At 38.1% G+C, this 22,702-nt stretch overlaps 1 protein-coding gene across 3 annotated transcripts in view; it reads left to right on the top strand.

Annotated features, from left to right (window-relative positions):
• Positions 1-22,702, top strand: part of ATRN (attractin) — a 186,658-nt gene that overhangs the window by 75,772 nt on the left and 88,184 nt on the right. For all 3 annotated transcript variants that reach the window (XM_043884857.1, XM_043884855.1, XM_043884856.1), the window contains exons 7-13: positions 11,554-11,644; positions 12,495-12,738; positions 13,027-13,210; positions 14,250-14,404; positions 17,232-17,316; positions 19,937-20,154; positions 22,436-22,557. In XM_043884857.1, the coding sequence (XP_043740792.1) occupies positions 11,554-11,644; positions 12,495-12,738; positions 13,027-13,210; positions 14,250-14,404; positions 17,232-17,316; positions 19,937-20,154; positions 22,436-22,557 (1,099 nt within the window). The remainder of the gene's footprint in view (positions 1-11,553; positions 11,645-12,494; positions 12,739-13,026; positions 13,211-14,249; positions 14,405-17,231; positions 17,317-19,936; positions 20,155-22,435; positions 22,558-22,702) is intronic.

The following is a 22,702-nucleotide window of genomic DNA, read 5'->3' as shown; positions in this document are numbered from 1 at the left end:
GGTGTGTCTAAAAAAGTATTTGAAGAAGTAGCAGTTGCACAAGTTTGGCAAAAGATAAGAATGTACAGATGGAGAAGGAAATGGCAACCCACTCCAATATTCTTGCCTGAAACACTCCTTGGACAGAGGAGCCTGGCGGGCTACAGTCCATAGGGTCGCAAAGAGTCGGCCATGACTGAGCGACTAAGCACATGAATGTACAGATTCAAGAGACTGGGTAAATGCCAATAATCCCTGACTCCTATAGGAGTTTACGCTTCATTAATTCTTTCACATTCCCTCTCTCATTCTCCTGCTCAGCTGTCATATTATCTTTTCATTCTTTAGATCTCTACCACATTTTCTCCTATTTTCCTTCTGAGCTAGTGGCCTTGTTTCCCCTTTCAGCTTTGAAAGATAAAGATTACCTTACTGGTTTATATTGTTCAGTTGTCCCTCTCCCCTTTTGGTCATCCTCAGCTTTATCTCTTCTTGTGATATCTATGAATACATTCCATGCTATTTTTTTAATGATTACTGTTTGTTGTTGTTTAGTCACTAAGTCATGTTTGACTCTTTGCAACCTTGTGGACTCTAGCATGCAAGGTTCCTCTGTCCTCCACTATCTCCTGGAGTTTACTCAAATTCATGTCCATTGAGTCAATGATGCTATCTAACCATCTCATCCTCTGCTGCCCCCTTCTCCGTTTGCCTTCAGTCTTTCCCAGCTTCAGGATCTTTTCGAGTGAGTCAGATCTTTGCATCAGATGGCCAAAGTATTGGAGCTTCAACTTCAGTATCAGTCCTTCCAATGAATATCCATAGTTGATTTCCTTACGGAAGGAGGTTTGTAACGTTGTACAGGAGGCAGTGACCAAAATCACACCAAAGAAAAAGAAATGCAAGAAGGCAAAGTGGTTGTCTGAGGAGGCTTTACAGATAGCTGAGAAAAGAAGAGAAGCGAAAGACAAGGGAGAATGGGAAATATACACCCAACTGAATGTAGAGTTCCAGAGAATACCAAGGAGAGATAAGAAGGCCTTCTTAAATGAACAATGCAAAGAATAGAGGAAAACAATAGAATGGAAAAGACCAGAGTTCTCTTTAAGAAAATTGGAGATATCAAGGGAACATTTCATGCAGGATGGGCACAATAAAGGACAGAAATGGTATGGACCTAACAGAAGCAGAAGTGATTAAGAAGAGGTGGCAAGAATACACAGAACTGTATAAGAAAGGTCTTAATGAGCTGGATAATCATGATGGTGTGGTCACTCACCTAGAGCTGGACATCTTAGAGTATGAAGTCAAGGGGGCCTTAGGAAGCATTATTTAAAAAAAAAAAAAATCTAGTGGAGGTGATGGAATTCCAGTTTAGCTATTTAAAATCCTAAAAGATGATGCTGTTAAAGTGCTGCACTCAATTTGTTAGCAAATTTGGAAAATTCAGCAGTGACCATAGGACTGGAAAAAGGTCAGTTTTCATTCTAATCCCAAAGAAGGGCAATGCCAAAGAATGTTCGAACTATCATACAATTATGTTCATTTCACATGCTTGCAAGGTTAGGCTCAAAATCCTTCAAGCTAGGCATCAGCAATGTGTGAACGAAGAACTTCAGATGAACTAGGTGAGTTTCAGAAAGGCAGGGGAACCAGAGATCAAATTGCTAACATTTGTTGGATCATAGAGAAAGCAAGGGAATTCCAGAAAAAATTTAAGGAATTTCTACTGTTCTACCTTCAACTTCTTCTACTTCATTAACTATGCTAACACCTTTGACTGTGAATCACAACTAATTGTGAAAAATTTTTAGAAAGAGATGAGCGTTCCCGACCGCCTTACCTGTCGCCTGAGAAACCTGTATGTGGGTCAAGAAGCAACAGTTAGAACCATACGTGGAACAACTGACTGGTTCAAAATTGGGAAAGGAGTATGACAAGGCTGTATATTGTCACCCTGTTTATTTAACTTCTGTGCAGAGTACATCATGTGAAATCCTGGGCTGGAGAATCACAAGCTGGAATCAAGATTACCAGAAGAAATATCAACAACCTTAGATATGCAGATGATACCACTCTAGTGGCAGAAGGTAAAGAGAAACTGAAGAGCCTCTTGATGAGGGTGAAAGAGGAGAGTGAAAAAATTTGCTTGAAACTCAACATTAAAAAAAAATAAGATCATGGCATTTGTTCCCATCAATCCATGGCAAATAGAAGAGGGGAAAATACTATATTTAGTATTTTCCTATAGTATTTTCCTAAATACTATATTTAGGAAAATATAGATACTATATTTGGGGTTCCAAAATCACTGCAGATGGTGATTGTAGCCATGACATTAAAAGACACTTGCTCCTTGGAAGGAAGGATACGACAAACCTCTGTGTTAAAAAGCAGAGACATCATTTGCTGACAAAGGTCCATAGAGTCAAAGCTGTGGTTTCTTCCAGTAGTCATGTATGGATGTGAAAGTTGGACCGTAAAGAAGACTGAATGGCAAAAAATTGATGCTTTCGAATTGTGGTGCTAGAGAAGACTCTTGAGAGTTCCTTGGACTGCAAGGAGATCAAACCAGTCAATCTGAAAGGAGATCAACCCTGAATATTCATTGGAAGGACTGTTGCTGAAGCTTCAATCCTTTGGCCACCTAATGCAAAGAGCTGACTCATTGGAAAAGACTCTGATGCTGGGAAAGATTGAAGGCAAGAGGAGAAAAGGGCAGCAGAAGATGAGATGTTTAGATAGCTTCATCGACTCAGTGGACATGAGTTTGAGCAAACTCCGGGAGACAGTGAAGGACAGAGAAATTTGCAGTCCATGGGGGGTCACAAAGATTCAGACACGACTTAGCAGCTGAACCACAACAGCAGCATCTTTGCTCATTTTTCTGTCTTCTCTTTCTTTCCAGTGGACAGTTTCTGTTTTGGCCATGATGAAAATGTTCGGCGTGTGCTCTGTCATGTCTCACTGTTACATCACTATCCACATGTTTTTGAACACTTGAAATGTGGTTAGTGTGACTAAGGAATGGATTTAAAATTTTCATGTCTTAGTTCTCATCTTACTTGATCTTTCACCAATATTTAATATGACTAGTCTCCCTCTTTTAAACAGTTTCTTCACTTTGCTTTCAGGACTGTACATTTCCTTGATGGTTTTTTTTTTCCCCAACTGTTCATTCCTTCTCGACCTCCTTAGCTGGTTCCTCTTCAGCTGACTAACTTCTGAATGATGATGTGTATCAGGGCTCAGCCCTCTTGGTCCTCTTTGGTGAGTGTGTGTATTTATTCTCTCAGTGATCTCATGTTATATCTTGGCCTTTATGCTGGTGACTTTCAAGTTTATATCTGCGTCCTAGATTTGTCTCCTGTTCCCATATCTCTACCCCTTTATTTGACCTCTCAGTCTTTGACTATCCAACAGGCATCTTAAATGCCATGCGTCCCAAAGTGATCTTTCCTCCAAGCCTTTTCTTGCCCCAGAAGTCCCTATCTTAGTAAATGACCACTCTATCCTATTTGCTTAAGCCCCCAAATTTTGTAGTTATCCTTGACTTCTTGTTTTTTCATATTCCATATCAGTATATGTTTAGTTATCTCTTGCTGTATAAATTGCCATAAACTTAGAAGATTAAAACAACACACATCGTTACCTCATAGTGTCTGCTGGTTAGGGGTCTAGGCATGGCTTAACTGCAGTCAGGGTGTTCCCTGGCCTGTGTTCTAACTTAGGAGTTCAACTGGGGAGGAATCCACTTCTAAGCTCTTTCAAGTTGGCAGAATCCATTTCCTGGTGGTTGTAGGACTAAGGACTCTGACTTCTTCCTGTTTGTCAACTGGAGGTCACCTCATAGTTCTTGGAGGCTGCCCAGATTTCCTTATCACTAGGGTTTTCCCAGTAGTAAAATGAAGTAAGCAGCCTGGTAAGGCTGTTTACCAGTCCACAAGGAGAGTCTTTTGACTGAGGCTGCTAGCAGGATAGAGGTCATGAAGATGACATCTCATCATCTCTGCCATATTCTGTTGGTTAGAAGCAAATCATGGATCCTGCTCAAATGAACACGAGGATCATGAGGCCCACCCTAGTGTCTGTCTGCCACAGTATGTCAGCAGGTCTTGTTAGTCCTACCCTTAAAATCTATCCCTAATCCAACCACTTCTTCTAGTGCTGCCACTTACGGTTGCTGTTCCCTCTATCTAGACTGCTCCTGCCATTGTACCTGAGGGCTAGTTTCTTTTGCCCCTTACATACCTTATCAGTTAACTGTGCCATAATGAGATCCTCCCTGATAAGCCAGTTCAGACAGGTGCTCCTTGTTTTCTTTCAAATTTCTCATTTCCTTTAGAGCAGTGTTCATAATTTTTAATACTTTAATTCTACCAATATGCCCATTGTTGTACTTGCTCGTTTTCTGCCTTTTCTACTATGTATTCTCCGAGTTTAGAGACCTTGTTTTTTATTCACTCAATTTGGCTTAGTGCATAGAATGTGCTCAAATAATTATTTATCAAGTGAACAAGAGACCAAGTGAATTATCTGTTTCCTTCACAAATATTTGTTCTTAGAAATATTTTTGTCAGCTGTTACTTTTATTTGACTGGTATACCTCATGAGCCACATTTACTTTTTAATTTTAATTTATTTATTATTTTGAGGATATTAAATAGTTTATTGCTTACAGATTATAATGGGTGATTATAATTTGTAAGAAGTACAAGCTTCATCCCCATCTATAGCTTTATCTGGTACCATAATTCAACTTAGATGTATTACATAGGATATACCAACAGTTATGTTAATAACCAAAAACCTCCATGACTTAACTTGGGTGACTTTTTAACAGTGAATTCCAGGTCACAGCACAGTAACTGTCAGTTCAGCTACACCAAGGTTTCTGAAGACAATGGCTTCTCCACCCAAGCAGTTTGTGAGTAAATTTCAAATGGAACCTAGCATCACCCTGAAATAATTCTAGCTTCATATCATTGGGGTTGTTTACCAGAATGGCTTCAGAGTAGACTAACTTTGCACAGCACATTTTTAATAAAAAAGACACATTTATTCAGCATTATGATCAAACTATTACTTTTAGCAATCAACAGCATGGGTGCAAAAAAAAAAAAAAAACAACCCCACTACATGAAAACCCTTTGTTGGAATGCTTTATGCTTTCCATAGAACAGAAATTGAAATAACCTGTTACACAGTTAGTCACAAATACAGACCTCGAGTTTTTCACCCATAAACATGAGTGTTGTCTAAAACATATCTTCTTTGTAGCAGCTGGGCCCTGCCACCACTGTACTTGACCAAGTTCACAAATCTGTTATAACCTATAGCTTCCCTGTCACTTCTCTGGCTCTCTTTTTCTGCTAAGCTTTGTTTCCTGGCAGTAATTAAAACCTTTTGCAACCTTCTACCACTGCCATAGCTATTGCTGCTGTTGGAACCACCATATCGCCTTAGTTTCATGGTTTGGCTAAGTATTGGCCTCCACCAACATAGGGGCCAGAGCTTCTACCTCCAGTTTCCTCCTTTCATGGGTCCAAAACTTGAAGATTGATTATTGTAATTGTCAAAATCATTACAGCCTCCACTACCTCCAAAATTGCTTCCATCATTACCAAATCCATTATAACTATCCCCACATCCATCATATCTACCACCACCATGAGTTGCCACCAAAGCCATCCTGACCACTGAAGTTTTCTCCACAACCAGAGTTGTCATTCACGTTACCAAAGTTTCCAGAACCACTTTGACCTCTTTGGTTTGATTAAGCACTAGCCATCTCTTGCTTAGGTAGGGCTTTCCTTACTTCACAGTTATGGCCATTCACTGTGTGGTATTTCTGAACAGCAGTCTTGTCTATGGAGTCATGGTCATAATAGGTGACAAAAGCAAAAGCCTCTTTTTTGCCACTGCCTCAGTCAGTCATGACCTACGTTTTCCCCTACTGTTCAAGATAATCTCTTAGATAATGTTCTTCAGTGTCTTCATTAATGCCACCAGCAAAAATATTTTTCATAGTTAAATGGGCACCAGGACTTTGAAAATCTTCTCTTGAGTAAGATGTGGAACCAAAGTTCCCTCTCTGGTTACACATCTCTTCTATCCACTTTGTGGCCTTGCATTCATGGCTGCATCCACCTCCTTCACAATGACATACGTGATGAACATGCAGCCTCTGAAGCACTTGGTGTTTGGATCCCCCATTACCACACAGTCTGTGAGCATTCCCTGTTGCCTAGAATGACTCCTCAGACTCACATCTGTTTTTTTTTTCCCAAAACTCAAACCTGTGATGAAGATATTCCATAGTTTTCCAGCTCTTTGGGAGACTCTTGACTTAGACATGACAGCAGCGGAGGAGGGGGACTTTAATGAAGCCTACTTGGCATTGTCCATGGGCAGAAAGGAGTAATCTAACGAATATATCTCCACACTTATTCTTCAGATTTTTAACGTGTTTTCTACTTGTAGTTGATCAAAACGTGATTTTATAGCTTTATGTATTTTGTATAAGTACTAATATAGTTTCAAATAAATTTTTACTGACTCATGAAAAGTAAATATAGTGACATGTTTTAGAAGAAATATTTCTGGAACTTTAGATCATAAATTTGATCATCATTGATACTCTTAGATAAGTATATTCCAGGAATTACCCTCACTCTGTTTTCTCTACGACCCTGTTAACCCAAAACTTTGTTACATTAAAAAACAGTTCCTATTTCATGTCACCCAAGGGTCCTCTTGCAAAACAAATGGCCTTGGTCCTCTTGCAAAACAAATGGCCTTGGTCTTCTGGTTTAAGATTTCCAATTGAAACTTCATCACTGAATTTCCTTTCCTTGAGCAAAATGTGTTTGTTGTTATTGCTGCTTTTTAAGTAAAAAAAAAAATAAAATAAAATAAAAATTGAGCAACTTGATAAGGAGTATCACCTGATCCGATAAACTTAAAACAGGCATATTGGAACAGTAAGACCGACTCCTTCTTTACCCACAGAAACCATATGGGTGAAATTCTGAGAGTTCACACTAATAGCCCCAAATCTAGAAAGAAGTAGACTGATTGGGTATCACTGTGGGTTTTTTTTTTTAAACCTTTTAACCAAATAGTAGAAGAAGTAGTTGATGACAAGGATCAGGTAAAGAGTGGGGAAATTGATCAAGTGGCTGACCCTACCCAGAAGTAAAGTTTCTGTGTAATTTGGATATCCCAAAATTTGATCTCTGACGAAGGACACTTAAACAAAATCTCAGAGGTAAGTAGACTTTGGATATATTATTCTAATACTGAACATTCTACCCACATCTGAGCCCCAACATTTCTTGACTTCAGAGAAGGGGATAGAACATAAAATGCCAACTCTCACACTAAAACTAGGATGGAAAGATTAACTTGTTTTAGATACAGTGGAAAAAGGAAAATTCACACATACTTCGGGAATGTAATATCTGGAGAGCAATCTAACCACAGCAAGATGAAAGAAATGACATTGTAGCGCATGCAGATATCTATGGTGAAAAAAGTAAAAAAGGAAAGAATACAGCATATAAAACTGACAAGAACTGATCATAGAGGAAAAGTAAACTTGAAAGCAGAAGATTTCTTCCAGTTGCTTTGTGCTATGAATCAAAATAATGAGAATCTGAATTCAGAAAACAAGCTGAAAGACAAGAAGATGATAATAACAAAATGAGATGAAATGAGAGGTTACACATGTAAAGAAATACAAATAAATTATGTACAGCAAAACCTAGAATGAAAATTGAACTGCTGACACCTCAATACACATGATCCAGTGAATACAGATAAAGTTAATTAGAGGAAAGCAAAGATACATGGGAGACAGAACATCCAATATAATATAGATAATTGCTGTGACTGAAGAAAAGAACTTAACAGAACAGGTGGATTGAAATAGCACAAGATGTTTCAGGAAGAATTTTATAATTGTTCAGTGGTAAGACCTAATATGATCAAGTTATTGGGTGGGAAACCTCAGGTAGTTCTTTGCCTCCTTCTGGCTGAGATCATATTCAATCTCCACAGAGCGTATCCTGTGGTCTTTGGATGGCTAGAAACTGTGATTGGAATACCAGGCCACTGGGAGGGGCAGAGTATGTGCCCTGTGGCAGGATGAGCATTGTGTTACCAGCCATCAGGGAGGAGTGTGTGAGAGAAATGGCTCTACCTTTATAGAAGACACCTATTTCTGAATTCCTGAGGTTTGTCTTTGCTTAACTGCATGTCCAGGTCTTAGAACTAGTTATTGAATATTCCTTTATCTTGGACTCCGCTCCCATAAGAAGGAGCATTTATTTAGTACATGGTGTTTCTTACATTTTATTGCATCAGCATTGTTCTTGTCTTACGTTTGCTTCTCTGTGTTGTAAAAAAAAGAGTGAAAACTTGTTACGTGTCTTTTGGCAGTTCATCTAAGCCAGATTATGGGGACCTGCCAGCACCTTAGTGTCTCTGACCAGCTCTTGGGCTGACATGTTGACTGAGGAAAAGTAACATGCATTAAGATACAGATTGAGCACCTTCCATGTCACTTGAAAGAGACTTGGATTGGGTCATGTGGAGACTTGTTTCTGTGCTCTCACCATTTCCTTCTGTTTTTGTGCTCCTCTGTTTCAAACTTGAACATAAGATATATATGTGTTTTTCAGAAGTCATGCTAGTTCTTCTCAGGAAACGCTTTGTAGATTGCCATAAAAGTTGCAGTAGTATGCAGTCCATTTTGTTAAAAACATTTACCCAGATGCATTTAAATTATTTATACCATAAGTGAAGTATGGTATTGTGTCTTTAAAAAAGAAAATAAGGGGGAAAAAAACAGAGAAATGCATTGATTGATTGATTGAGAAAGGGAGGGAGGGAGGAAAGAAAGGAGCGGGTGAGAGAATGAGAATGATTAAGACTTCATAGACTTCCAAGCAGAAAAACAGACGAGATCGGGCGCGTTCAGGGTGGTATGGCCGTAGACCCAAGCAGAAAAACAAACCACTCAAGAGTGGAAAAAAATCAGACGGGCCGCAGACCTCCACTGGCAACATTCAGTACCAGCAGCATTCAGGGGAGCAGCATCAGCAAGGTGTGTGGGGAAGAAAGGATGGCCCATGAGTATTATACACATTCACCTCTCAAGCTAGCAAGCAGGTATTCTTGAACATGAAAGAATTTAGGGGAAGGTGCACATAGGGGCTTCACTTGGAAAAGCCATTTGACAGTGAAATCTAGCCAATTAATAAAGACTCAAGAAGGAGAAGTTGTGGTAAGAGGAATGTGAGAAGATTGATTCAGCTAAAATGTAGATCCAGTACTATATAACTCTGAAATTATAGAATGGAATGTGCATGATTTGAACCTGGACAATGTAAATGTAACACAAATTGGGAGAAGAAATGGGAGGAAATATAGGTGCTACTGTTTTCAACTTTCAAAGCAGGAAGTTAGTGGAGTCTGTCCAAAATTAAATTATGTATAATTTTAAAATTAAATTGAATTTACTTTCTAAATAATTTTTCATTATTTTTTAAAATTTGGAATATTACATAAAATAATAGCTGGTACTGATTTAAGTGTTATTTGTATTTAATGAATGTCACCATTTTATGTTTGCTTCAAATCATGTATAAAATATTTTAAGATAAAGGGAAGGGTTTAGAGAAAAATAATGAATGCTAATACATTTACCATTCAGGTTAGAAAATAAAACATTGCTAATATAGTTAAGACCCCTGCCTGCCCCACGAAAATCCAAGAGACAATCAGTATCCTGAGAGTGTGGTGTCATTTGTTCACATACGTGTCTTTAGATTTTGAATATGGGCTTCCCAGGTGGTGCAGTGGTAAAGAATCTGCCTGCCAATGCAGGAGACACAAGAGACTTAGGTTTGATCCCAGGGTCAGGAAGATCCCCTGGAATAGGAAATGGCAAGCCACTCCAGTATTCTTGCTTGGAAAATTCTATGGACAGAGGAGCCTGGTGGGCTACAGTCCATGGGGTCCCAAAGAATCGAACACAACTGAGCACATAACACACAAGCGACTTTTGATATATATGAACATATTTATCATTAATAAATTTTCTGCATTTAGTTTTTATAGAAACAGTATTCTCCAGTTTGCTTTTTTAGCTTAACATTGTTTCAAGATTTATATTAATAATAGATTGCTTGAGCATTTTTATTTTTTGCTCTTTTATGTAGATGTACTATAATTGATTAATCCATTTACTATTGATGGATACTTATTTCCCTTTTTGCTATTGTGATAAAACGTATCTTATTGACATACAGTAATGTTTTTCATAGTTTAAAAAATTGTATTCAGGAAAACTTATAGAAAGTAAACATTTAAAATATAAAAATAGCATTGGTTCCACTTTGGTTTCTTTTTTCTATTATGTAGATTTAAAGTTAATACTTTATTAAAATTGTCACCTATATTATGATCCCCTTTGTATAAATGTATATTATCCATCTATTCTTCTATATGTATCCATAAAAAATATCTGGAAGAAAGTTTACTTAATACTATTCATTTCTGGGTGACAGAATATGTGGTCATTTTGTATTTTAAAGGTATTTAAGTGTATTCATACTATAATTGAAATGGCATAATGATATTCTAGTTTTCTTGAAAATATTACTTTCTAAAGTAAATGGGAGGGAATGAATTGAAAGAGTAGCATTGAAACATATACATTACCATATTTAAAAAAGATTGCTGGTAGGAAGTTGCTATATAGCACAGGGACCTCAACCCAGTGCTATGTGACTACCTAGAAGGGTAGGATGGGCTGGTGAGTGGGAGGGATGTTCAAGAGGGAGGGGACGTACATATACTTGTGGCTGATTCATGTTGTTATATGGCAGAAACCAATACAACATTGTAAAGCGATTATCCACCAATAAAAAATTTTTTTAAAATATAAATTAGGCAAAGAAAAGGAAAGGCTCGGAATTTTTTTAAAGCTAGTTGTCAGTATGTGTCTTTATTTATTTATTTATTTATTCCAGTATGTGTCTTTACTTTTATATGGGGCTTCCCTGATAGCTCCTGCCTGCAATGCAGGAGGCCTAGGTTCAATCCCTGGGTTGGGAAGATCCTTTGGAGAAGGGAAAGGCTACCCACTCCAGTATTCTGGCCTTGAGAATTCCATGGACTGTATAGTCCATGGGATCTCAAAGAGTTGGACAACACTGAGTTGGACTTTCACTTATTTTTATATGGTTAAATGAAAGAAAAGTTATAGTAATGGAAGTCCCTTGACTATAATGCAACCTGCAAGTGATCTAGTTTATAGAAGTTTTCAGGAAACACTAGAAAATTCAGTTGGTTTTCTTTTTCGTTCCCAGACAGTGTAGCCCCGTTGCCCCTTCCTGAATTCTCAAATGCCTAATAGGCCCAGATACTAGGTTTGTTTGCTCAGGTACCTCCCCACATCCATCATAGATTTAACGAACATCTCCAAAGTGGATTAGGTTACAAATAAAGACTCCAAGATGTTCTGTTTCCTTGTTTGGGTGAAAATATGATCTGTTTGTTTTGTAGGTATGACCTTGCTTCTAGGGAGTGGCTTGCACTGAACCCTTCTGTGAACAGTGTGGTTGTTAGATATGGCCATTCTTTAGCATTATACCAGGTAAAATGTCTCTACTCTACTAAGCTAGAAACTCAACTCTTCCATAGTTACTTTTATCATATTATGGGATTGATAGCTATTTAATGTTGGAGTTTTTTCCTAATCTTTTTTATTGTGGTATGGTAAACTATGCATAACAAAATTTATGATCTTAGCCATTTTTAAGTACACAATTCAGTAATAGTAACTTCACTTATAATGTTGGAGTCATCATCACCATCCATCTTTGTAATTCTTTTGATCTTATGAAATTGCAGTTCCATGCTCATTTAACAGTAATTCCCCATTCCCTCCTACCTCTTACCCCTGGTAACCCCCGTTCTACTTTCTCTGATTTTGACTTCATTCTTGGTTTTAATTAGGGGAAAACTTTAATATTTGAGGGGTATATAATTGGTTAAGTTAAAGTTGAATCTAACCTGAGAGATTTAAATGGATTCATAGTCAAACTGGGATATTATGAGTATGGTACTAAATGATTAATAATTAACTTAGTGTAGATTAACTTTTACATTCATTAGCAGGTTTAGCCAAGAATTACAATGTAACTGAATAGTCATTTTCATTTCCCTGTTGTGTAGTTTATTTCAGCTTTATTTTTCCAAATCATATTATAGTGTAAAAAATCTTGTATGAGGAAATCCAAGAAAAGTGGCCAAGTATTAGGGATAAAAGTTATGATTTATTTTGTTCTTTCTCCATCCTTTTCCTAATAATTCACTGAAAGGTGCTTTTCACTAACACTTTTTAAGCTAAGAATAATACTGAGGTTTTGAACTGTTCACTTTTCTGTGTGTAGAATGGATCCTTTTGATATTTTTTAGAATTTTGTTTACATTTTTTCCCCCAGGATAAAATTTACATGTATGGAGGAAAAATTGATTCAACGGGGAATGTGACCAATGAGTTGAGAGTGTTTCATATTCATAATGAATCATGGGTGTTGTTGTCCCCCAAAGCAAAGGAACAGTATGCAGTGGTTGGGCACTCGGCGCACATTGTCACGTTGAAAACTGGCCGAGTGGTCATGCTGGTTATCTTTGGTCACTGCCCTCTCTATGGATATATAAGCAGTGTGCAGGAATATGACTTGGGTAGGTATATTTTTTTCAGTGAATATTTTTTGAATGTCAAATTTAAAGTAGTATGTACTTGTTACTGTCAATTTGGCAGGGAGCCAAAGATGGCACTTAATGCTAACAGATTGAAGTTTGGCCACCTGGATTTGTATTAAGTTTTAGGTGGCCTTCCTTTAAAAATGATTAGAGAAAGTTATGTGTATCAAGTTTCCTGAAATCTCTTTTGTCTTAAGCTAATTGGTAATTTTAAGTATTTGAGAGGAGGATCCTGCAACATTTGCCTGAACTGTTTGCTCTTTCCAGGTAAGAACACGTGGAGTATATTACACACCCAGGGTGCCCTTGTCCAAGGTGGCTACGGCCATAGCAGTGTCTATGATGATAGGACCAAGGCTCTGTATATTCACGGAGGCTACAAGGCTTTCAGTGCCAATAAGTACCGGCTTGCAGATGATCTCTACAGATACGATGTGGACACCCAGATGTGGTGGGTGCTTTTTCTTGAGCTTTCACTTTAGGATGTGAATTATGTCAGTTGCTGGGAAAATTGTACGCCAGTTTTGTTTTCAAGCCTTTCTGATACTTCTCTTCATCACTGTAAACAGAGAAATTGTGAAACAAGCAGAAAGGATAAGTAGTAGTATCTAGAAGTTGTGAAATAAGCAGTAGGTGATAAAGCAGTAGTATCTATAATTTTGTAGTAAGTTGATTAGAACCTTGTGTTTTGTTTTTTGTTTTTACTGTTTTTCCATTTCCATTCACTCAGTACCACTGTAAAATCTTAGTTCTTCAGAGTCCTAAGGAATAAACTGTTCTATATAGCTGAGTTTATGCACACTGTTGTAATTAAGTTTGCTTTTTAGCCTTTTCTTGATGACCAAGATATTATCATTGGGGTCAGTTATTGGCATCATTTCATGAAATCATCAAACAGAGATGGCTTCAGTACCCAAAAGTATAGAGCTCTCCTCATTCTACTCTCTTTTGGTCTGTATAAAGTATGCTAATCTTAATAAATATATGGCAAATTTGAGTTATGAAATAATTATAAAGCAATAGTTTCTCTGCTTTTTGTATTTCCTTACATATCTGAGACTGAACTATGGATACATTGTATATTATCTGTCATTAAAATTGTTATTTCTAGTGACTGTGGAATACTCCATCATGTGGGTATACTGAGACTTCACAGTTGAAAGTTTTGGTTTCTAGCCCTTGTCTTATTCATAAAGATTGTGTGTAAGCTTCCATCTATATTTCACATGATTTCTACTCAGAAACTAGAATTACAGAGTGATAGGGTATGAATATCTTTAAGACTCAACATAGTTTATTAAAATTCTCCTACATCTTTTGATTTTACATGTTTATTGTTGAGAAAATTACTTATATACAGAGAAAAATGTAAAAGTATTTGCACATTTGGATCTGAAGTTAAGAAAATGGTTATGTTTGTATTAGCAAATAGATGCTAAACATTCTAAAGAACTAACCTTGTATTTATTATTTTTAAATAAACTCAAAAGGACCATTCTTAAGGACAGCCGATTTTTCCGTTACTTGCACACAGCTGTGATAGTGAGTGGAACCATGCTGGTATTTGGAGGAAACACACACAATGACACATCCATGAGCCATGGGGCCAAATGCTTCTCTTCAGATTTCATGGCTTATGACATTGGTAAGTTTCCCAAAGCCATTTTAGCTTCAAGAATCTTTTTTGTCCATAACCAGCATTTAAAAAGAAACAGAAAATATCTGTAGTTAAAAGTGGTCAAGCTGTTTGAAAGAGGTCCAGACGGAGTTTTTTATGTTAATTTGACTGATCGTAATTACTTCTTTATCAGATTCTTTTCAAGTCCCTCCTTTGATGGGTTGGGGTGATTGGGCTCTCCTGTGTTATAATTAAAAGCCTTATATAGTGTATTATGTAATTGTGACCACCAGCATTGTGTTAAGTTGGTTTAAGTCTAGCTTTATTAATTCCCTTGAAACTGTTTCACACATGCTTGATGTAATAACTTGGACAGGCATGTTTTAAATATTTGGTGTGGTAATTGTATTGACCAGAAGAGGGCAATGTTGGTTCATGCAAAACAAATATTAGAAATTCTTTTGTGTAAATATCATCAGATGTTCTTTTTTAACAGACATTTAAGTGCAAGCCACTGAGCTTGTACATTGAGGATTGTAAAGGGAATAAGTTGCAGTCCTTGGCCTCATGGTGGGGAAAGCAGAGAATGGAGCAGACAATATCACTGCAATTTAGGGTGTTATGTGCCTGAGAAGAACATATGAGAGCACCTGTGAACACCCCTTAACTCTTAGGGATGAGGGTTGCAGTCAGGGAAAGTCGTCGTCGTCTTTTTTAATTGGGGTATAATTGTTTTACAATGCTGTGTTAGTTTCTGCTGTACCACAGTGTGAGTCAGCTAGATGTATACTTGTATCCCCTCCCTCTTGGGCCTCCCTGGCCCCCTCACCCCACCCCTCTAGGTCATCACAGAGCCCTGGGCTGAGCTCTCTGTGCTACACGGCAGCTTTCCACTAGCTGTCTGGTTTATGCATGGTAGGGAAAGCCTTCTTGAGAAGGGCCTTGCAAGCTGGGTCCTAAGAACACTGGGAAGTCAGCTGGACCAGGTTAGGTAGGACTTCTCAGTCAAAGGAACCCCATGTGTAGAGACACAGAGGTGTTAAGAGACTATGCTACATAACTTGGGGCCTCTGAATAGTTAGTACTGGCTGTATCCTAGCAGCTCATCAGGGAAGAGTGGCTTTAAGCAGAATTAGAAGCAAGCAGCTGTGTGGTCAGAACTTGAGGGACTTGTTATGCTGAGGTGTTTATGCTTTTTGAAGAATCTTAAAGAAGAGGTAATAGAGTTGTATTTGTGTCTGAGGGAGATCTCTTTGTGGCATTACGATGAGTAGTTGGGGAGGGGTAAGATGTGTAACAAGGCTTTTGATAAAAGTCCTTAGGAGGGTTTGAGCCAAGGCTGTGGAAGTAACCGTGAGGATAAAGAGACGAATGGGTTTGAGAATTACTAGGAACCTGTGTTTTGAAAGCAGTGACAGCATCTTTATCTGATATCTGGTGTAGGCCACAGTAGATGGGTTTTTTTTTTTTTCCCTCAAGGGTGGAACTAGAAGGACAGCGTCTGGGAATAAGTGAGTAAATTGAATTTGAGGGCGTGTTTAACTGGAGATGACTATGGGACAGAGAGGTACAGAAATCACTGGGGAAAATGTAGGAGGGGCTGAACTTTGTATAGGGAGCATGTGTCATCAGGAACAAACAAAGAACCAAGGGATAGATCCATAAAGAAGCCTGAAAGAGAATGGAGACTGCAAAAGCATGTTGGAGAAGTAGAGGAAAATGAGGCAAGACTGGGGACCTGTGAGGGAGCAGTTACCAGTGGCTACAGAGGGATGAAGTAAAATAAGGACTGAAGAGTCTTTCAGATTTCGCAACCAAGAGGTCATTTATTACCTTCTAGACACGGAGGAAAGATCCAGATTATAGAAAGCTGAGAAGTAATGCATGTTGAGATGAACACAGTCAGTGTTGACCATTTTCACTTAAAAACAGACAAACAAAAAAACCCTTGTCTGTGAAGGCAAGAAAAGGGGTAAGTTGAGTGCCTCCTTGGGCATATTTAAATGCTGTGGTAAAAGTCAAGCGGGACAAGAGGAAGGGCTCCCACCACACTGGTTTTAGGGAAGGAAGCAGGAGGCTGTGGGAGTTGATGGCCTCTGTTCTACATGTGAGGAACACCACAGAGTTTAGGCTGGGTAGGAGAAGTGAAAGCTTTTGTGGTCAAGGCTGAATAATTGTCTAGATTGAGTGTGAGTGTAAAAGTCTCCGTGTCTGGGAGTAGGAGACAGTGAGTCAGAGGTTGGTATGGTTCAGCAGCACTAGTTGGTATTGAGGTCCAGAAGAGAAGTTGCTAGCTTGGATCAGAACAAAGGAAAATAAGTAGATCTAGGGGATCTAGGAAAGGACCTTTTAGAAATTAGATAAAGTTGGTTATTATTATTATTGTAGTTTTAATTTTCTACTTGTATTTTCCTTTTCTAGTTACTGAGTTTGGGCAAAGCAACATAGAGTGGAAAATCATTATGGAATTAAATGCTTTACTTACGTAAGCTTTGAAAAATGTAAAATTTGATTAAGTTAGAAAACACTGTAGTGGGTAATATTGATGGGCAACAGAGTGAGTGATAAGGATGTCATGGAAGTTGGGTGTGTTCACTAATTAGATTTATTTATTGGATTTTGGTTGTGCTGAGTCTTCATTGCATTCATTAATTAGAATTGCTCTAGAGTCCTACCTTTTTTTCATGCCCTGCTGATCTGTTGCTGCTGAGTTTTAACTCAGAAATAATGGTGTGACTAAGAAAAACTGAGAGCTGTGTTTGTGTTTATTATAGTCTTCTTTCCCAAAGAAATTGCCAGTCTCAACTGATTATGAATAATGGTCCCTTCTGAAGTGTGTTTTTCTTGCTCCTAGATTGTGACCGATGGTCAGTGCTTCCCAGACCTGATCTCCACCATGATGTCAACAGATTTGGCCACTCAGCGGTCTTATACAACAGGTAATTGAAGAAGTGCTTGCTCCTTTTCTCTTATGTTTGAAATGAAGTAAAATGTGAAGTGATATTGAACTTACATATTATTTGCTGGATTACTTTACCCCATTTGTTTTTCACAGAATTATGTTAGGTATGGATTTCCTGATTTATATTTAAAATATTTGATGTGGATTTGAATTACTTCTAATGCCATGTTTGTTGATGTGGTTTTAGAAGTAAGCTATCTTTGGTGTTGTCTGAGTGCATAGGATAACAAAAGTTGTATGCAGTTCCTGTCTTATACCCTTTGCCATTTGCTATCATTTGTGGTGCTTAGGTTGTTGCATTTCTTGTCTTTTGTCTGAGTGGTGAAGAAAGATTTTTAAAAAGAGGGCACTTCAAAAAAAACTTAGTTATGGGAACAGAGATGGAAGATTCTGGTGCTTCATATAGATCAAGTCTGTGGCAGTTCATACAATTCAAGTCTTTGTATTATCTGAAGTCTGTTTCATTGCATCATTTGGAAGTGTCTGGCCCAAACTCACAGAGCTCTTCATAAATCTGCCCCTGGAAAAGCATCTGTCTTATAAATGAGCTCCAAAGTGGCTATGTGACTTAAACCTTATTTTTATTTGTTAAAATACTCTAATCATGTTAATTTTCTCATTTTTGTTTCTATTTTGATTACTGTTGTTTGCTTCATCTTTTAAAATTCTTGGCCTTATCAGTCCTGAAACTACTTAAATGCTATAGAGGCTATGTATATTATGTTAGGATTCCCTTCGTTTTCAAATTTTCTTTTGTCATAATGCAAGTTAGATGAGGCAATTGACTTTGGATGAGGGAAGATAAGAAAGCAACCTATGACCTGAAACTATCACAACATTGTTAATTTGCTATACCCCAATACAAAATGTTTTGCTGTTAAAATAATAAAAATTAAAAAAAATTTAAAAAAAGCAACCTATCTTGGAGATGTGAAGGAAGAGTAAAACTTAGACTCTGGAAAAAGGGACATCTTTCACAAAGTAAACACTTAGTTGAAACTTAGCAATAAATATGGTTTTACAGTAGAAACATTTGTTAAGTATAGATTAAAGTGGAGGGATTTTTTATTATAATTTGAGATGTTATGTTAAATTGTAATATGTATTGCCTCAGTAAGGAAAACCCTTAAAGTTTTCTAGTAAATGCCTGTTGATGCTTTTCATCTGAAAAGCAGTGGGTCCATTTTGTTATCATCTTACCTATGGGTGCCTGGCCTCAGCTCTTTTCATCTTTATTTAATGTTTTCCTAGCATAGGACTTGGCACGTAATAGAAATTTGCTAAATGGCAGCTACTAGTACCATAATGATAATTAGCAAATAAGTGGATTTGCTATCAAAATATTTGGAAGTTTTATATGAACTCAGAGAAGTTGACAAGTTACCATAGATGTAGTTTAACCATGAATCAAAATTGGAAATGGCTTGCCTGAGTTATAATGTGTTTATTTTTTTATAATCCCAGTGGAATTTTTGAGCCTGAATGTTTCTGTGTGTATGCACAGGGTTGGAGGGGGCAGGGCATGACAAGGGAGTCATGTAGGAAAAAAAATCCATGGCTATTTTAATATTTTTTCAACACTTTTCTTACTGTAGTGTGGTTGATTCACAGTGTTGTGTTAATTTCCGCTGTAATGGTTAGTTTAATCTTGTGAAGTAAATTTACCTAAGGAGAAACTTGGATTCACATGATATTCACATGTTTTGAAGGATGGTTCCCTTAATTGAGCCTCAGCATGGGGCCAGCTGTGCTTCACTTAGTTGTTGTGCTTGTGGTTTTTGAGGGAGGCAGGAAGAAGCGTGGGCTGGGGGTATTGAGACTGCTGCAGATGCAGCTGTTCTTTCCAGCTCATTGCTCCAAGCTTCTCTGAAGGACTCTGCCTACCCTCACATGGCAGATGTGACCAGAGGATTCAGGATTGCTGAGAATACCTGCTGTACTGGGAGGCAGATGGTGCTTATTTGGTTCAAGCAATAAATTGACTAGTTGAATCCAGACTACATAATGTGATACCAAGTAAGCCGATATGAAGTTAAAAATTAAACCTGGTGTTCGTTTTTGGTTACTGAAATATGTCAGTTTTCAGATACAGTAAAAATGCAGCCACAGAATCTTTATGCTTTAGTCAGTCCTCTGTTGATTTGGGGAAAATTGAGACATAGTGAGAATGAATTGCTTGATACCTCATTGTGGGTTAGTACTAAACTTCCTGGCAGATTATAGCCTGTCAGAGTTGGAAGAGAAATCATCTGTTCCACTGATTAGAATACAGCTTGCATTAAATTTCTATATGCACTCATCTCTTTCTTATTGGTCTGTGTTTTCATTACACAGTTTTGATTAAAGAGCCTTTATCTATGCTAGCAGTCAGAAAGAGTAGATAGGTTATTGTAACTGTTCTGAGTAGTCACAGGCCATTGAGAAAGGTTGGAATTTGGGAGGTAAGGTATAAGAGTGATTTTTGAGATCTTGAAAGTTAACTTTTTACAGAACTTTTGATATGTGAGGTTTGTCTAAAGATTTTTAAAAGTATATCATGCATTTGTTTATGTAGGTTTCCAGTAAACTCGTTTTCTCTCTTTTTTTTTTTCTTTTAGAACCATGTATGTATTTGGTGGTTTTAATAGTCTCCTCCTCAGTGACATCCTAGTATTCACCTCGGAACAGTGTGAAGCACACCAGAGTGAAGCTGCTTGTCTCGCAGCAGGACCTGGTGTCCGGTGTGTGTGGGACACAGGGTCATCGCAGTGTGTCTCCTGGGAGCTGGCACCTGAAGCACAAGAAAAGATAAAGTCAGAATGTTTTTCTAAAAGAAGTATGTTTTTTTTTTCTCTTCTTGAAATGTAGTTAATTTGAAATCTCATTTTATCACAATTGTGAAGTCACTTATCCTCCGTGAACTTTCAGTGTTCATTTTATTATCCAAAATTATTCCAGTAATAACATAGGCAAATGCTTTACGGATGTTTGAAAATTGGTTTGTAAACATTTGTATAGTGGATGGGAACATGCCATGTCTGCTGTTTGCTAATGATGAAGAAAACACATTTTTAACATTGCATAGACTTTGTATACCTACTCCAGAGGAAAAGGAAAGTGAAGTCACTCAGTCGTGTCGAACTCTTTGCAGCTCCATGGACTGTAGCCTGCCAGGCTCCTCCATCCATGGGATTTTCCGGGCAAGAATACTGGAGTGGGTTGTCATTTCCTTCTCCACGGGATCTTCCCAACCCAGGGATCGAACCTGGCTCTTCCAAATTGCAGGCAAACTCTTTACTATCTCAGCCACCAGGGAATCCCCTTTTTTATCAGTTTCAGAACCTAGATGTTTATTTCTGCACTATCCCCATATGTTAGCTACTAGCTACCTATGATTATCAAACACTTGGAATGAGGCTGGTATGGCTGAAGAAATGAATTTTTATATTTTAAATAAATTTAAAAACTACACGTGGAGACTTCCCTGGTGATCCAGTGGTTAAGACTCTGCTGTTCTGCAGCAGGGGACATGGGTTACATCTCTGATTTGGGAACTAAGATTCTGCATGCTGGGCAGCCAAAAAGAAATAAAAAATAAAAACAACACGTGGTTAGTGGCTACCATATTGAATTATGTAGTTCTGACATTAAGGAAAAGATTAAGAGGACCAGTCCAGAAATGCTATGTTGAAGTAGATTGTTCTAATAGATAGAAGTAGAGTTACTGTCTTTGCAAAGTATTCTTTTCTAACCTCTCTAGTTGAGCACAGCAGTGATAGCAAGGCAGGCAGTTGCTGAAGATGAACAGTGATCCCTGCTTCTAGAACCACCCCTTGTATTGTCCAAGTTTTCTTCACTTTACCTGCTCAGCTTCTTATTACCCTTTTTTTCTGACATACAGCACAGGGCAATATAGTGAAGTCATATGTGAGAAAGTCTTTTAAAAGTAAGAAAAATGTCTCTGCAAATTACTTTTTCACTTCAGTTTATTTAAAGTATGTTGGCTGAGTTTCTTAACTATTAGGGTTACCATGGCCTAGTAGTTACCATGTGAGTTATGATGGGCAGAGGCAGCTTTCAACTCTCCTGGAATGTTCCAGATTAAACTGAACATAAATCCTCAGTAAGAACGTCCAGTCAACTTTGCAGGTTCATTGGTGGTCTGGTGAGTGCTAGAGAACCAAGATGACCAGAACTTTTTAGGGCTAGTCACTGTCTCCTAAAAGGGATAAAAGCAGTGAGGTAGTTATTTTTTAACCATAAGTTAAAAAGTTCAAATTAAATGTGCAGGTTTGTAGGAAATAGTATTTAATTCCCTTAGATGATTCACTATGAACTCATCTCCAGTGTCACCTTCCTGTCACTCTGCTTTCTGTGTGGGCCCAGGCTGTGGAGTGCTGACAAGGACAGGAAGAACAGCCTCAGGAGCAGGTTGCTAGGCTCTTTGTGAGGGTGCACCCTGCCTTTTCTTGTCCATGGATTCTACCATGTACCATGTCCATGAATGGTTGAATAGATGAGGCAGAAGTTGTGCAGCTTCTCTTTCACTGCTGACCTTGACCCATCTAGGGTCACTAGGAAATCAACAGGTCTGTAGTAACCCAGAATTTCTTACATATATGTGTATTGCCTTTTTTGAGGTTCTGTGTGCTGCCTGCTTCCTGCACCCGGAGCAGCCTTGCCTTTCTAGCTAGGAGGAATGGCTTGGTCTCCTATACTTCTTTGTTTGACTCCAGGGCAGCTCTTGGTGTTCATTGAATTGCTAGTTGGTTTCTTTCTTGGGAAGAAAAGTCTTCAAAACACCAGACCTGTTTCCCTTATTGTTGAATTATTCTATCTTTGTTTTTTACCTTCTGTGTACTTTTGTTGGGAGGGTGGAGTACAAAATGGCTTTTCTTCATATTATTTACTTATTTCTAAATACTATTTAAACCTGAACACACCAATATATTTTCCTGCCAGCTTCACTCCTCATTTTACTTTCAACCCTTGTTACTTTGTTGTTGTTGTTGTTGTTTTTGTGTCAGTGTCTTATTGTGCTCAACATCAGCTATAAGGGACTGTGACTTTTCTGAAAAGAAGCTGTCACAGTTGATGAGTTTTCCTTCTCTTCACAGTTTTTGACCATGACAGATGTGACCAGCTCACGGATTGTTACAGCTGCACAGCCAACACCAATGGCTGCCAGTGGTGCAATGACCACTGTGCCCCTATGAACCACAGCTGCACAGAAGGCCAGGTCAGTTTCTCAGGGATTTCAGAGGACAGAAGAATCCCCAGTGGGGTTAGGTCTAGATTTTAGTATGTATGTTATAAATACTAGCCCAGAATTATTTTTGAAATCTTCAGTGTTGATTTGGATTTTACCATTGAGTCAAGTTTCT

This window comes from Cervus elaphus, chromosome 23, assembly GCF_910594005.1.
Source record: "Cervus elaphus chromosome 23, mCerEla1.1, whole genome shotgun sequence".
NCBI lineage: Eukaryota > Metazoa > Chordata > Mammalia > Artiodactyla > Cervidae > Cervus > Cervus elaphus.
Note: the sequence above shows the minus strand (reverse complement) of the source record. Positions and strands in the feature narration are given on the sequence as shown.